The following is an 18,432-nucleotide window of genomic DNA, read 5'->3' as shown; positions in this document are numbered from 1 at the left end:
CCAAATATCCATCATCAGTGGTATTGGAAATAATTCTTGACTGCAAGTACCAGGAATCGAAAAAAAAAAAAATACTAAATGTTACTTGTTAATAACTAACATGTTAAAAAATTTAATGTGCTTTGCATTTACAATTTTCTTTTTTAAATTTTTTTTATATATAAGTTTTTTTTTTTTTTTGTTAATTTTCAATGAAAATTTTGAATTTAAAATTTTGTTTACATATGATCTCTGGCATATGATTGCAATATTTGTTAGAGTTTTCTATAAAGATTTACAATAGTTCGCTTATTGAGTTGGAAACACTTTTTTCTACTGGCCTGGATAGAGAAAATAACGTTGTTGTTTTACGCACATTTCGGCCAGTATAAGCCAGCAACTTTGCCATACTTGCATGCAGTAGCGATTAGCAGCTGTTTTTGATTTCACCACGAAAAAAATAGAATAAAACAGCTTGCTACCAGAATAGCTAAAATCTTATAAACGATCTTACGTTCGATCTTAGGCAAGTCTTTTAACGATCTTTAACGAGAATTACCCCCTTTTGGTTCAGGACGGTGAAGGTATTCCAGTTCAAATATGCTATGAGGTAAGTTAAATATTTAATCATAGTACTCATAGATCTGTTTCACGAGTTATTCGCAGTAACTTTGAGTAATTGATTTTCGAGTAACTGAGAGCATCTGAAATAGCGTAACATCCCTGTCGAAATTTGAAAATGCTAAAAAGACTTTACTAGTACTTTTTATTTTAGGTAAAATTTGTGTGGATGTGTGAATCAGCTGTTTTGGTTTGACTTTAAATTGTTGTATTATTTATTTGTACGGCACCAGACTTTACACAAAGCTGTTCCAATAAATTCTATGTAAAGATCGTAATTTGACACTTTATTTGTGTTACGCTATCAGTTTGTATTTTACTTGTGTTTTACTTGAGTTTTACTGCGAGTAGCTGTTGGAACAGATCTAGTAATTGATATTAAATGAAATGTGCTGTGCTGATATGAGATTTAAAATTTTATATTCCATAAAGAAGACACAGCAAATGAGTGTAACGTTATATAAAAATATCATTTGATAATCTAAATATATCGTATGTTTGGATAATTAAAAGTTTTTATAAAATAATTTAAGTATTTAAGAGCTGAACTGAATAAAAAGTAATTTTATTATTAAATGTGAAATTTGGTAGTACAAAGTAATACAAACTTTTAACAACATCAGAGTATATTTGGCATTTGTCAAAGAGGCAATCGCATTAAAAACTTTTTGGGTGTAGCTAGAAATTTTAAAATGTGAACTATTCTTAATAAAGTTACTCACATGTCTTCAGTTTTTCTTAAGCATCTATTTCTTTTTCATTTCATTTCACTTAAAACTTTTCAAATAAAATTCTTGAAAATTTATTAGGTAGTAAGTGCAATTATAGGGAAGAGTTTAATAATCGCTTCGCGTCGCGATTGTACGGAACAACAAATATTTCACAAATAAGGAACGCTTCATCACTTTGTGTTTTTAAGAAAATGGATCCACCTATCTGTCCAATATGTTTAGGAAATGTACAAAATGCTATAGTGTCTAGTTGTAATCATCAATTTTGCATGGATTGTTATATGCAATTTAAAATGCATACAGAAAAGAAGCCCCCACCATGTCCACTTTGTAGAACCGAAATTGTTAAAATTGTTACGGTTAGCATTGCTTATATTAATAAAAACTGCAATAATTGATAAAATATTTTTTAGACTATGCGGGTATTAAACAATTGGATAAATACTCACCTTTGGAAATTTGCGGACTGCCCTGAAAATATGTAGATACTTGGAACGGCTATGAAGAGAAACTCAGAAATATTAAAAGAAAATCATTTATCTTAAGAATGTTAACTTTTTAAGCTTAACAAAGAGTAATAGTTTGCCTTAAAGTATTTCCACAATTTAATAAATACATATCAAACATACATTTGTACATCCGTATTAATTCAATGTTTTTTTATGGCGTTTTTAAGTGAATCCACACCAAAGTGAACGCTTGCGAACGAACGAGTTTTTTCAGGTACGATTACCTATGAATGCTCGCAAGGGTTCCCTTTGGTGGGGATGCACCTTTTGCTTGATAAATCTGGATTCAATCTAAATTTAATTTTGAGCAGCTGAACTTTGTTGCCCAATCCAACATTTTTAAAGTGATCTAATATTTTTGTACTAATGTTAGTAGACATTCATAATAATAGTTGTCATAAAACAACTGTGTTTCAGGATAATCTAAATACATCGAGATTTATCAATCGAAAGTAAAAATTGCACCAAAAATCAATCTTGATTAAAAAATTTATCCCAAATTTACCATTCGAGAGGACATTAGAATGTAATGTATATCTATATCTATATGTGAGATAAGTTCTCGGTCCAAACATTAAGAATAATAAATTTTTCATTATTAATCTAATGAGTGCGGATAAAATTCTTGAGTACGGATAAAATTCTTGAGTGGACATCAACTGTCAGTCACATACTGTTCATTCTGTTCAATGAAGAGCAAAAAATTTTGTTTTAAAAAAATTGTCTTCCTATTGGAGACAATGGGAGATGTGTGTTTAACTGAAGAGTTTCAGTATATTGAAATCTATTAACTAATAATAATACTATGTTATATATGCAGAAGATGGTATTATTATAGAGCTTATAATAATTTCTATATTATAGACATTTTCTGTTGATATTGAGATACGCTATATATTATGCGAATATTAAAACAAATGGAAGTAACATATAAATTTTGAAAATTGTGACTTCATAATTAGTTATGCCACATTACATGGATTTTTCTAAGGAAAGTCGAGTCCATGTTGATAAATAGATAAACTAGATAATTAACTTGGGGGTTGCTTGCAATTACGATACCTTAAGATACATCCACACCAAAGCGAACGCTTCCGAACAAACGAACATTCGCAGGTAATGGTACCTGCAAAAAGTTCGTTCGTTCGCAAGCGTTCGCTTGAATGTGGATGCACCTTTAGAAGATCAATTGTTTATGATGACCACAGAATTGCATTACTGACTTTGGTTGAATTTACGTAGAACATTGTTAACAATTTTTTGTTCATAGTTGCTTATAGTACATTCACATGGTCTCATAAAAGCATTTGCTCATTTATATTAAGGAGTGAAGGAACGATCACGTTATAATGAACTTATTTATGCAACTAATAGAACTTTTACTTAATAATGTATCATATAAAAAAAATAAATATATAATTGATAAACTTAATCATTAAATCATAAATAATTACTTCCTCAGTGCCTTTATTTACTCAGCTCAGCTGTTGTCTGTTTACATTTTGCACATAAAATATATGATACATATTTCAAATTTTGGTAATTTCCTTTTTGGGGGAAATTTATTTTTAAGAATTGCATTTCACATTTTTTGCCTTAAATGAGCTAATTGTCGGGTACCTCAAAATGTTGTAGAGAGAAGATATTTGTCCAGAGTAAAGAAATTAACGCTGAAATGCACACCAATTTTGAGGTCAAGCATACATTTTTCTACAAGGCAGATATCGAAATGTTAGAGAAGCGCTGATCATTCCAGCTATAGAAGGAAACTAATGTTGAGGAGTAAAATTGTTTTTTAGACTTATTCTCGGGAGTTTATAGCCGGTGGTTACTACAGAATTGTTATAAAAAATATTAAAGTGTAATAATATAAGTTAAATGGATTAAGCAAGCAAGTATATGCATATGGATCAACTTAATTTTGGCAGTTTATAGTGATGTTCTTTGTTCTCGACTTCACCAACTACAAATTTACTTTAACAAATCAATTTTGTATGTTATTAATTTGTTTTTCGGTCTTATGAATATAGTCCCTTCTGCTTCAATAAACCTAAGAATTTGTAACTATATTTCGGATTTTTAAATGTATAAGTTAAATTGGAATAATAAATCCAGAAACTGTTTTTCAAACATGTACTTATAATTTAAATTCTCTTCCAAAGTTTTTAACTCAAAAATTCTCGAACACCAAAAACATTAAACATCGAAACAAGAACATCAAGATTTGACTGTTTATTGCAACCACGTTGCACTCTGCTTTCCAGCGATAAAAGATTCAAGCGAACGCCAAGGAATTTCAAGTAAAAACTGAATGAATTACTTTGCGTAAAATGGTGTGGAATTGAAAAATTCAACTCCCAAGATCAGACAAAAATGGAGCTCGTTTTTCATGTCGAATTAGTGGAGTTGCTGCTGTTACTGGCAGGAAAGTACACAAATAAAACGCGCCAACTTACACGCTCAGCGATAAGAAGCACTGCCATTGCCCATTTGCCCATTCAGAAAAGGAAGATTTCACTAAAATTCGTTACAAATAAATTGCAATTCTTGTTCTTTGTAGGGAGGAGAAAAGCACAGAGAGGAGAAAGGAGCCCAATCTGTAAATAAACAAAAATATTAAGTTTTTGGTTTTATAGTTTTTTCTAGATTTTGGCACAAATTGTGGAAGAAATCATGATTAGAGAAAGTCGAAATGAAGAAATAGAGAACCACAAAACAGATGGAACACCCAATATATAGACTAAGGATGTAAAGCATATACCAGCTTATTGAAGTTCCAACACTATGACTTCTTCACACTTGGCAGTGTATATTGGCATGGCTTCTGGTGAAGGTGCTCAAGCCATTTTAAACACTTTTGTTCCACATTATCTCATGTGAAACTTACACAATTTTGTTATATTTGTGTTAGTATTTGTATTCGTATTAGTGTTTGTAATGCTGATATTTCAGTGCCAAAAAACACTTCCTTTGATTTAGCTCAAGTGCCACGAAGTGTGCACAGTCGACAGTGTTTTTCTGTAAATTGTTTCAGCATTTGTTAGCGCCTGTGAGTATGCTTCTTATTTGTTATTGACTGTTCTAGTTTCAACAGTTATTCCTCCTACTCTCACTTCGGGATATGGCGCTGAGTAGAGCAACTGTAACTTTCATGTTTGATAAAGTTTTGTCACTTAAGCTTAAAGAGCACAAATTTTGTTGCTGACACTTGTTACTAAATTAAGTGCAATCGAAGAAAGGACATTGATTATTTCGTTTTACTGAATATTAAATGGAAAACTTTAGTTTTTGAAAGTTTAATCAATTTTGATTTGCTTGAGTGTTAATCAAAATATGTGAAATATAAAAATAATTAACTTACCTAAATGAACTCACCAAATGTTATATTAAGTATTATATTAATGCCAAAACTTCTTTGCAAAATTTCTCCCCAAGAGTGTCATTTTTAAAAAAAATATCATAGCTCCAGTTACTTGGTTGATGCTAACGAAGAGAATACATTGATTAATGTGAACCGCCAAATAATAATTGGTTGACCGATGATTTCTCTACTATCGTTCTATGTGAGCTTTGTTAGATTTTTTAGACACTGCAATCTTCACACCACATTTAAGACGAAGCTGTTTACAATTATTCCCAAAGCACACTTTCAAAAACAACGTCATTATTCTGAGCTATCTAAATTCACCTTCCACTTCGGAATAGGGATTAAAGTATTTCTGAGGTAAGGAATACAAAGATGACTAAAATTATTTAAGCACTATCCTGTACTGTTTTGAAAAATTACTATTGGCAAATGGGTATGCATCTACGGCACCTTACCATAGTTGATATCTGGTATCTCCCGATACTTAGTACCTTAACATCTTCGATTGTCAAGCATACAGTATTGGGTCTTTAATGTCATAGTGGCTATATTTAACATGTCATAGTGGCTATATTTAACATCTAAAGTTACACAGGAAACTTGTTAGTGTGTGTTTTCTCTCAATCTTGAGTCATTTTTATTTAACCAGTTGCTGTGCCTTAAAGAACAATAGAGACTTAAAAGAGCTTCCCTCCTTAACGATTAAGAAGTTAGATCTAAATATTTCATTTTAAATTGGGGATATCTGGTAAAGAGGCATCTGATATCTGATATACAATTCATATTAGAATTCACTATAGTATGTGTATATAAAATAATTTGTAATGTAGTTATTAGTTTTTAATATTCTAAAATTTTTGTTAGGCTTTAAATAAAAGTGATTCAATAAAGATATATGCTAAATACAAACAAAAAAAACATTTAATTGATACTCTAGGAATTTCTTCTAATAGAGTGTTTATCGGCGAATTATCTTAATAAATCTGCTTAATAGATGCCCACAGAACACTGTGGGGTTAAGCCCTAATGGCAATTAGGTCTTCACAACATTTCGGAGTCATACTTCAATACAGCAGTTATAACCTTTCACTTTATAATTCACAAATCAAGGAATTCGAACTACTTTCAACGTAAAACATACTGTATCCCTGATAAGAGCCTTGAGACATTGAAAATGGAAAAACTTATGAGCGGATGAAAAGAAAAATCTGCCACCCAGAATTTGCTGCATTATCCTACTACTGAAAGTACCTATAATAACTTGATGTTCAAGATGAAATAGTCTTAGATTAGTTAAGACAATTTCGATATTATGACCTTTATGACAATTACGTTGCATTATCCTACTACTGAAAGGACCTATAATAACTTTATATTGAACATGAGATGGTCTTAGATTAGTTAAGACAATTACGACATTATGGCCTGAATACTATATTGAGCTGGTAAGCGGAAATAGAGGTAATGCCTTCATAGTGACTGTAAACATAATGGAAATTCCTTACAATATTTACTGTTACAGCAGCAATGAGCTTGAAGAGAAGAGCACTACTATTCAACCATCTGTGTATGTCTTAAATTGGTCTTTAATAAATTCTGGGAGGTAACGAAGATATATGAATTCAAATAAATGTAACTGAATTTCCTGCACACATAACCAAATCTTCAGATGGTAACGATGATGTGGCAAGAAAATGATGCAAAAGGTTTTTTGGACTCATGGCTCACTCCGACCAACCAATTATACCGTTGTTTAAAAATAAATCATTTTAAAACTAATAAAACCTGCTATATTTTTTTAAATATCATTTGTTAAATTATAGCAACACACAAAAACAATCTAACAAGACTTCAAAAAATATTTTTATATAATATAATATATTATATAATTTATATAATTTATTTTACGAAATCTCATATGTTTTCGAATTCTTTGAGTTTTTCTGAATTGTTTAGGTATCACACCGAATGCTGCATGGAAGTACGCATTCGTCTTCACGATTTTTTTTCAGTGCATTTTTATTCTTTACCTTTCGATGTATGACATTCACAAACCAACACGGAACAAAACCAATAATTGGAAAATGAATGTTGGCGTTACATGACATCAACTTTGAAACTCAAAGCCATACTCCGTACCAATATTTCTACTCCCAGAGGTGTGCGTTGTAAGATGCTGAACTTGAAGTGCAATTTTTCACAAGTTTTCTTATGAGGGTAACTACATATTTGTATGCAGTTGACGTATCTGCGAACTTGACACTCTGCAGTGGGGTTGGATAGCTTCTTCGTTGGATTGTTGAAAGCGTATCGAGCAAAGAGTACACTTGGTGATAGTTTCTAGGTAAATGGATGAAATGCATTTGTGAATTAAATAATAAATGAAACTTTGTACTCTTGGCCACTGAGATATTTGGTAGTCCCTTTGTTTCTGATGGTAACCCTGTGTTGGGACTTGTAGCGGTCATTTTACGCATGTTGTGGTTATTAATATTTCAGTTCCTGTTAACAGAAGAGAATAGAAAATAAAGGAGAAGAGAGTGTATGTGATTTATATATGGTATTTGGAGAAAATTGTTGAAATGAATTTTGATTTTTCTTATTATGTTTTTAATCAAATAAATTCTTCTCTCATGTCAAATTTATATTGAAAATATTTAATACATTAGTTATTATATTCATCGTAATATACTTTGGGTATAAATTATTCGTCGGTTTACTCTAATAAAGGATTTTATTAAGTCTATAAAGGGTATTTAAACGACCTACAATTTTCCTATAACCTATAATTGTACCTATAACGTACTAAGTTTTTGATAAAATAAATGCTTTTCTCATCGATAAAAGTGATGAAAAGACATGAAAAGTTAATATATTATATTTTTCGTAATACTTTGGGTTTTAAGCATTCATCGTCTTACCCTAATAAAGGATATTCAAATGACATATAATGTAATAAGAAACGTAGTAGTTCTACAAATCCTAAATGCTTTTGATGAACATAATCCGATGAATCATTTTGTGTCTTTCATTCTGTTAGACAAAATGTTTTTCAGCATTTAAGTATGAAGTGAATTAGTATCTTCCTTTTTATGCTAAATGAAAAAAAAAATTTATACATGAACCTACTGTTAAACAGGGTTGCAGAAGTTAATAAATTAACTTTTTCACTACTTTATGTAGAATCCATAGAAAGTAGTCTCTGGAGTTCAAAGACATCATAGGTATAATGAGTACCAATATACTTTACACTATAAACCAATAAAAATATGTAGTTATATAAATTGTGATAATACAACTAATTGCGTAGTTGCAGTAGAGCATTGCCTTTTATGCGAAAGGCAGTACAACATTTTTTCTTGCTTTTAGAAAGGTTGAAAAGAATAATTGGTTTCAAGATGCAAACCATAGTCCTTCAGGTCCTTTAGGTTATATCATATGCTTATATTATATGGTTGAGATTGAATTGGTTGGATTTAAGTTGCCAACTATAGCCTTTCCAGTCTTTTAGGTTATAACAATTAGGTATCAAAATCAGACAATTATATGGAGATTGAATTGGTTGGATTTAAGATGCTAACTGTAGCCCTTCAGGTCCTTTAGGTGATAACGATTAGACACATGGTTGAGATTGAATGCGTTGTCCAGTAAATGCTTGAAAGGACACAATTTCTTTAAAATCCTACTAAACAGATAATAATAATACTTTTTTGTGATGAATATCGGCAATTAAGATGCTTTGAGCCGGTGTATCATTTTCACTCCATGATTTGTTGTAATGCACATTATTATAGATAACCCATTTCTCGTCTTTAATGATGATGGGTTCAAAAATGCATCATTTTCTTAAAAGTAAATCGCAAATTATATTAATCGCATATATTTATTTCTGGAAGAATATGAAGAGTTAAGTGCGATGTTGGATGTAAAATATGTTTTAGAATTTTTTTTTTGGAATCTAACTTTCAACTGTTTAAACTTATATTATTCCAATCTGAAAATGTTATAATTTTTCCAACATTTGAAAAAATTTGTATTTATTTTCAATGTCCAAGCGGAATTAAATTAGAAATTATGAATTTGTGCAGATATTTTTTCATCCCTAAGAGCTTTCCATTAACATTGCTCAGTGTAATGGAATTTTTATTCCACAACAATGTGATTTTCATAGCAATCCATTACTAAAATCAGTGCCTCAAGGAAGTTGCAAAATGTTACTGAGCTGCTCTGCAAATGTAATAATTTCGGTCCAATTGCTTTACGCGAACTGGAAACTGCATTTACCACGATTCAACTAAACACAACTGGGATACTTTGTATTTCAGTTTGTGTGACAGCGATACGTTTGTTTCAGGTTATCGTTCTCCAAAGGTGCTACGTGAAGTTGCTATTGGAATATCCTTACAAGCTTAGGGATTTTAATTATTTCGTATTAAAAGTTTGAATTTTTGTGGTTGATTTTGCTTTTGTGGTATAGAACTTTCTTTTTTATGGACGATAAAGAGAAACGAGTTCAGTGAATATCTGAAAAGATAGATGAATTGCTTTAAAGTTGAATTTACGTAATTGGAGTGTTCATTCAGATTTGTTATTTTTCATCAATCATCTTCAAAGTATTTTAAAACCTTGGATTAGGGATTGAATAGTTAAAATATATCTAAATAATTAAAAATAGTTTATATTTTAATTTAAAGCATTTCTATTATTTTACCAAAAACGGTTCCAATTATACACTGAATTAGTAATATATATGTATACTTTTTATTTAATAAATAATTTTAGATTTAAATTTCAAATGTTCAAATTGAATAGCTTCACAATGCAAATTATTCAATTAATATTAACCTTATATCATGCTTCCATTGCAACAATTATTGTAGATAAAATTATCAGCTGATATTGCATCAGCTGATTTATGCATGTGAAGTAGCTTTTTGTTTACATTTTACACATAAAACATATGACAAATAATTTAAATTTATATAATTTCCCTTGTGGGAAATTTATTTTAAGGGTTGCATTCGTCATTTTTCGCCTTAAATGAATTATTTTTAATAAGCTCATTTATTTGAAAACTCTTTGTGTGGTAATAGTATATTCAAACTGTCTCATTTAGACACTTGATCATTTATAATAATGAGTTCACATTATAATTAGCTCATTTATGCAGCTGACAGAACTTATATAAACTCTTATAAATTTCACTTAATAATATATCACAAAAAAAAATTAAGTGTATAATTGATATATTATACCATTTTTATACTTTTTATATATCAATTTCATATTCATTTAATAAAAACAAAGATTTTATTAAGTATTTACTTCTTCAATGCGTTTGTTTAAAGCTTAGCTGTTGTTTGTTTACATTTTACATATAAAACATGCGACACATTTCAAAAGTTTGGTGATTTTCCTTATGGGAAATTTGTTTATAAGGATTGCATTCCAACTTTTTCGCCTTAAATAAGCTGATTTAATAATAATGAGCTCATTTATATGAAAGCACTTAACATGATAAATCATCCTCATAAGTGGCTATAATGAGCAAAACTACCTAAATGAGACGGTGTGAATGCGTTATAAGTGATTCTGATTAGCGGCTTAAGTGAACAAAAAGTGACATGTGTCAAATAATGATGTTCACATGTTCACATGTCTCACATGTATGCTACACAGGATATAATGAAAGGTAATTTTCAGCAGTCGGTCAAAATATCCTTTCACTTTTCACCTACTATTATTTACCAGATTTCATGTACATTTTCATAATCCTTGAATATAAATATAATGATTTGACATTTACTTTTCACACCTTTAAGAATCACAATCGGTTCATATATTATAACAAAAATATTAATAAATTTCAAATACATATTTTTATTGTTGCTATAGCGATCCGAGCCCTTATCAGTTCTCCGTCCAGTAGCAAAAATATACACGGGGCGAAAGAATGATAAGGGTACGAATACACTGATTTTTAACTTCAATAGTTATTATTTTTTTTTTTATAATTATATTTATATGTATTATAATCATTTTTAGGATATTTACTTGATTATGTTTATATAATGTGTGATTGTCTGAATTTTAGAAAAAAATATTGACTTTGGTTGATGTTAATATTACAAGAGGCTTTAGTTGACTTTGTGAAACTATATACAAAATTTAAATAAATGATGAAATTTATTAAAAACTTATAATTTTTCAAAATAATCGTATGAAAGAAATATAAGCATATAGAGTGGTCTTTATATTGTAGGAATGTTCTAATTTACTTGCTGATGTTATATGAGCTATAATATAAAGGAAAGAAATGTTGCCATACCATAATAACTTAACAAATGTAATCAAGTTGTGGCTCTGAAAGAGAGAGAGAGAAAAAAAGGTTGATAAACAGAGAGAGCGAGAGAAAAGGAAAGGTGGATAGAGAGAAAGAGAGACCGAAATGTAGATCGAGAGAGAGAGAAAGAAAAGAAGGGAGATAGGAAGACAGAAAGAAAGAAAGGTAGATAGAGAGAGTGAGAAAAAGAAAGGTAGATAGAGAGAGAGAGAGAAAGGAAACTAGATAGAGAGAGAGAAAGGAATGTAGATAGAGAGAGAAAGAGAGAGAGAGAGACAGAGAGAGAAAGGAAGGTAGGTAGGTTAATAATTTTATTTAATATAGATAATTTTACTGTTCTTATAAATTTCGTTAAAAAAAATTTTTAAATTAACTAAAAATATTATATAAAAATATTAATTTTAATCAAACGAAATAAATAATACCCTGTACCTTCATTGATTAACTTAATGTAGTGTGACTCTCATTTTTTATTAAAATCAAATATTTTAACTAATTTTATATTCATTTGAGTAATTCTGTGTTATTTACATATGGCATTTTTAAATAATATTTCTTTACTTTTATTGCACATATGTTACATACAAAAATAAAATGTATTTTAAAATCTGAACTGCTTGCAGTTTTTACTTATTTGTGAATATTTATGACATTTTTGTGAATAATTCATTTATAAAAAAATTTAATATATACGAAATGTAAATGAAATACTTTTATGATTTTATACTATAAAATAAAAAGGAGGAATATAAATTTAAACAAGAAATTTTAGTAATGTATTCGTAGTACAAAAATATTTAAATTTATTTTTATTTCTAGATATAACTATAGATATAACTATAATTAAAATTTTAATTTTCATTTAAAAATTTTTGTGAAATTACTTTTTTTCATATGCATTTTTTTTTTAATTAAAATCAAACCTAAAATTCGGGAGTTGATTTCTTAATCCGAATAATGAAATCATTATAACATTTAAATTTTTTGAATTTTTTTTATTTTATTTTATTTTTAACATCTATAACAGCTTTTTCCTGTAATCTGCTCTCCATGCAGCTACTTACGGTCCTTAAACAAAATATACAATTTTTATTCATAAGACTGTATACATTTGGCGTAGGTGTCGATTCTCTGGATACCAGAACATACTAGCGTATGCGGCAATGATTACGCAAGCAAATTAGCTACGAAAGGAGCAGCCAGATCGATGATAGGGCTAGAACCTTTTTGTTGATTAAGGCATAGTACCATCTTTTTTTTCATAAAAATAAAGGAAAATCAGAACCAAATTGGTTTCTGGGATAATATACCAGGACTAACACGATCCAAATCACTTATTGGTATGTATAACAATAGAAGATACCAGAATTGTATGGATTTATCAAAAGATAAACAAAGAATCATCACAAGAATCCTTATAGATCATTGTAAACTAAAATACCACGTTACGGTATATATACGACTGCAAATTGTAGATTCAGTGAAGAGAATAAGGAGTCAGCCACACATGTGCTCTTAGAATGTCCTGCGCTAATGCATGAACGGAATAGACTTCTGGGTATATATTCCGTCATGAAAGATAAATTCGGTAAAGTGGGTTCAATACCAAATTTTATTGACGCAACAGGGCATACAGACCTACGGTCACAGTGCTATATTTCTTAACATTAATTATAATAATACGTTGGATAAATTTAACACAGTAATTAAAAAATTTATGTACCAATAATAAAGTGAAAAGTTTGCAATTTTATGGGAAAATTAAAAAAAAACTTAATATACAATAATAAAACTTATAGAAAAACCCTATAGGTTTGCAACTTTTTAGAGTCCCTATTCATTCAGGGGAACTAATCAACCTATCCCGAGCAAATTTATCTAATATAGTGGGACACTATTAAGTTCTCCCAACGGTCTGTGTCCCGTGACGGGCATGGCGTGAAGCTCAATATCAGGACCCCCTTGCACTGTAGACATTGCATGGACGATGACGAAAACGAATTACCAATGCACCTTCTGTTACAGTGTCCTGCTAAGACATAGACTCTCCTACGTAGGGTCGCACCTTTTCAATACACTAAGATAACTAAATTCTATTTCCATGGGTCTTGCAATGGTTTTGTGGTCAGTACTGAATGGTTATAGTGACAGGGGTCAAATTCTTAAGAGTATCACAATGCACCTCATGGTCTAAGTGCGTTTTCAGATGACCATAGTAACCTACCTATTTCCATTCAAATATTATTTTCGCTGTCGAAATATCCTTTTGCAGTAACTAAAACGCACTTATACTATTTGTTCTTTTGTGTAAATATAATAAATAAAATTAAACATAAATATATAATTAAATGCATCTGTTTACAATTGTCATATTTGTTTGTGTTCAATAATTTGTGTTATTCCGACAACATTTCACCAATTTTATTTGCACTCGAAAAGGATTATTGCCGCAAAAAATAATTGTAAAATGACTCGCAAATATTTTACATGCAAATAAAAATGTTCATGTTTGACAAATTTGTAGCTTATTTATGCTTGTTTTTATTGGATCGTAAAATAATTATTTTGTTAAATACCCGTATTGACCCATTTGTGTAAACATGGCCAATTTATTTATTTATTCAATTCGATTTTTTAACTCACTCAACGCGCCCTTTGACCTCAATTCTCTCACAGCAATTGCCAATTAAAGTCAAACCTGTCAATAAAATTAAGCGGATATGTGTCAATGGAAGGAAGCGTTTTGATTAAAACTGCGAAGCAAATTTCGATGGGGGCAAGTCCTATCTGCCTGCACTGCATGACGGATTCAATTTTAATGCGATTTTCATGCAATTTATTACAAATTCTTTTTTTTTTATCACAAAAAAAAAAATTAAATTTAGTTACTGACTGCATACGCCAACTAAAAGTGCAACAGCTTTAATTGTTAATAATTTATTCAATTAAAAATATAACCATTTGGATGAGTGTCGCTTTAACACTTTTTCCACGTGTTGAACACACAACACACATTATGATATCAGAATTTTTATATTAATTTAAACTGATTAATAGATTAAAAATATATTAAAAAAACAAAAAAAAAATCAGAAATAATTTTTATTAAAATTAATGTTTTAATAATTTGTGCGTGCATTTTAATTGCTAATTAATAGTAAAAGGCAGCGTTAAATAAAAATCCAGTCCTGAGAACTTTACTCATCCACTGGCCACTCATCCACATCGTTAAAGCCAATGAAATTTATTGAATTTAAGTTAACGTAAATAATTTTATTCGTTTATCTGTAAACATATATCGAAAATATTTCCAGCAATAAATTTGAATTATGTTTCTTTAAAGGATATTACGAAAATGCAAATTCAAAGGAAAATAATTTTACAAGCAATGAAAAATTGTAAAAATTTAAAAAATATAAAGTAGTTTTAACTTGTCTTTTGCCATAAATTATAAGCTAATGAAACCCATATTTCAAGAGATCTGTAGTTATAAATATATATTAACTAAAGAATAAAATGGTGATTCCTCCATACCAATTGTGATATATGTACATTTGATAAGTAATATTTGTTCATTAAAGCTGAAAATCAATTAAATAGAGACCAAGATCTATTAGGACCGAAATATATATATTGTGCATAATCCTACATTTAAACCCTGTAAGATTAGGCTTTCTTAAATCATTCATTGATATGTTTTCCCATAATTAAGGTCGGAATAGATATATTGTGTATAATCCTACATTTCAATTGTATAAGATAAGGCTTTTTAAATCCTCCATTGATATGTTTTCCCATATCAACCCTTTTGATAAAAACAGTATCTTTAGATTTTTAATAAGCATATACATATTTTATTTAATTACTATATAAAAATCCAGAGAATCTCGAAGTCTTTTAACTTCTGAAAGACGTCACGTTATAACAGTTGCCATAACCGTTCTTACAACAATTTCTATAACATTGTTTTCATAGTCGTTATAACAGTTATTACAAAATTTTTTATAAAAGTTGCTATAACAGTTGTTATAACACTTATTAATATGAGATTTATGACGTTTTCGATCAGTAAATCTAGATTCAGTCTAGATCGAATATATTTAGATACCTACATTTTTAGAGTAATCTAACATTTTTGTAATATTGTTTGTAAACATTTATATAATTCAAAAATACATATATTGAATCAAATCACAGTTTATTATACAAAACAGCTGGTAATTTCAAGGTAATCTTGCTACTCCGGCAAAATATCAATAGTGTTATAAATTAATCTCGAGTGTTATATATGAAGATTGAGTATTATATAGATTTACCAATCGAAAATGAAAATTGCACTAAAAATGCTTTAAAAGAGCAACTCATTTATAATCACCATCCAAATAGTGCTTTAGAGGGATAAAAAGGGTTTTATCATAAGTTAATTGCTATGAATGAGACCGTAAATTATTACAAGAGACTAATCGCATTTTCGATTGGTAGATGTGGATTCAATTTAGATTTATTCTACTACTAAATCTGTCAAATTTTTTTGCCCCATCGAACATTTTAGAGTAATTTAAAATTTTTGTAGTTGTAGTCTTTTTCTTCACTACAAAATCTTTAACTCTATTTTTTTTTGTTTTTGCAAATGGCATCAAATTGAAAAATATATCTTCATCTTTATTGCGCTATTATTCGACCAATTCTGTTATTATTTTGTCAAATACATAAACAAACAAATTGGGTACATGTGGAAACAAATCACACCTTTTTATCTGTCAAATTATATAAAACAGCTGTTGATTTCAGAGTAAACAGATAACAGAACAGATAGGCTGAGATAATATTGTTAATCTCCAAACGCTATAATTAACTAACCTACTAGCTTAGTAGCTTAATAGCTCCATACAACTTCTGCGAGTAAAGAGTGAAAAATTTTTTTCATCGAAGTAATAAGTAACAGTGGCTTATAAGATTATCTTGCAGGTTTTCTGCAAAAGTGCAGCACTGCTAAGATCCATATATTGGAAAACTTTTGGAATAAATGTACCTACGTTGAGGAAGATTATACCGAAAAAAACTAATTTTTGCAATTAAAAAACTGATTTTTTTTTCATTTCCACTCTGTGAGCTTATTGAAGAAGTAAACATACATTATTATCTTGTGTAATTTTATTATTTCCATTGTTACTAGCAAATTTTTAAAGCTATTTTAAAATCTTGAAAAATACCCTAATTCCATGAACATAATCAAGTAATTTTTTTTATATAGAATTTTCGGTCATATTCAAAATTTTCCTATCAACTCATTTTACTTCTTCTGCTAAACCAATAAATCGTTCAGAACTCAAAGATTTTCATTGGATTTATTTTGCAATAATTTTCTTTCTTTCGTTTAAACATGCAAATCCAAATATGAAATATATTGCAATGCTATCGCATACTCTCATATCCCCAAAAGCTCTAAGGATGTATATTCATATAAAAATTGCACAACGAAAAAAAGAAAGAAATGATGCCACATCGAAAATGAAAACAATTGACTTTTAAGCAATAACAACAGACCAGGAGCAGAACAGGAGCAATAGTTCCAGTAAACGTAAGCAATTCCCAGTACTAAACATGTCAGTTGTGCTTCCTTTTTCGGTCCTTTTTTTCTGCTTTACTTAAGCTAACAAGTAGACGAGTGAGTGCAGAAAAATTGCACATTGGAGAATTTATTAAAACATGGAACCAAAGAGTATCTACACAGCTCCTTCACTATTCATATTTCAATTTCTAATACTTTTTTTTCCACAACCACTTCATGTCGATGAGCGTTATTCGATAAATGTACGAATACGACAAAGTATCTATTGGTGTGCAAGTATGTGTGTTCACTATCGATATAAAAGCATGTAGTATATATGTAAATATAGATTTTATATAATACACACAATATATTTGATATCCATATTTCAAATTATAATAAATTTTATTAGCAGCGGGAATTTTAAAATTGACATTGACAGCGTCATCTGACTATACGTATATTCATAAATCTAAAAATCGGTTTTGCTGGCATGGTTCAGCTTTCCGCCTGCCTCTTGCAAAGATACATTTGAAATTTTTCACATTTTCTTTATTTAAGTGTAATGCGTTTCAAATTTCATTTCATACATGTACTTTTATAGAAGTGTAGCGAATTAAATATCTTTGCAATTACTTTTTTATTATGCTTGATATCACGCCGAGATATCCTATTACGCGTATGTACCCAGAACTTTCTGTCTTAATTTCTCTCTTCTATTGCATAGAATTTGTATAAATAGTTGCGATTAAACAAGGGCGTAGTAAAAATATCGAAAAAAAGGAAAATATATAGAAAATTTTGACCAAGAGTAAGATAATGTATAGTTTACGGTATAATGTATATAAGTAACATATAGTATGTAATAGAGTATGGAGTAGGATATAATAGAGTATGAAGTAGGATATAATAGAGTATGGAGTAGGATATAAATTGAAAAGGGGTAGTGCGACTTAAAAAACCTATTGTGTCCTTTAGTCAGATTAGAGCGTTTCCCCAAGTTCAATTTCTTCAATGAAAGACAGTATAGAGCCTATCTTTCCTAGTCTTGAATCCTAACGATTCATGAAATACTCTACTAGTGCATCAGTGCTGGGCACTGCCCAAGCACATGATATGCACTTTTTCTCTCTTATCTACAGTTTCTGCAGTCTGAGTTGGATTGAATTCCTAATTTTGTTAGGTGATTATTCAATCTACAGCAAGCGGTCAATAATCCCGTGATGATTCTTAGGTTATTTTTTGATTGTGCTATGCAATCTTTGAAGCGTTATAGGTTGTAAGTCCCTAAAAGCATTTTAGATTGCGAGGCAGGGTATAAAGTGAAGAAT

The 18,432-nt window shown here is 29.6% G+C and overlaps 1 protein-coding gene across 1 annotated transcript; it reads left to right on the top strand.

Moving 5' to 3' along the window:
• Positions 1–217: 217 nt before the first annotated feature.
• LOC119684644 (ret finger protein-like 4B) lies at positions 218–1,951 on the top strand. The gene is made up of 3 exons (XM_038098724.1): positions 218–589; positions 1,410–1,690; positions 1,745–1,951. The coding sequence occupies exons 2-3, from the start codon at positions 1,523–1,525 to the stop codon at positions 1,814–1,816; spliced, it is 240 nt and encodes a 79-aa protein (XP_037954652.1). The 5' UTR covers positions 218–589; positions 1,410–1,522; the 3' UTR covers positions 1,817–1,951.
• Positions 1,952–18,432: the final 16,481 nt, after the last annotated feature.

This window comes from Teleopsis dalmanni, chromosome 2, assembly GCF_002237135.1.
Source record: "Teleopsis dalmanni isolate 2A chromosome 2, ASM223713v2, whole genome shotgun sequence".
NCBI classification, from domain to species: domain Eukaryota; kingdom Metazoa; phylum Arthropoda; class Insecta; order Diptera; family Diopsidae; genus Teleopsis; species Teleopsis dalmanni.
The sequence above is the reverse complement of the archived record's forward strand: the minus strand, read 5'-3'. Positions and strand labels throughout refer to the sequence as shown.

Bases quoted from the DNA above. Each gene is read 5' to 3' on its own strand.
- LOC119684644 (XM_038098724.1), top strand. From the start codon at position 1,523: ATGGATCCACCTATCTGTCCAATATGTTTAGGAAATGTACAAAATGCT. The intron at 1,691-1,744 runs GTTAGCATTGCT...AATATTTTTTAG, and splicing joins AAATTGTTAAAATTGTTACG to ACTATGCGGGTATTAAACAA.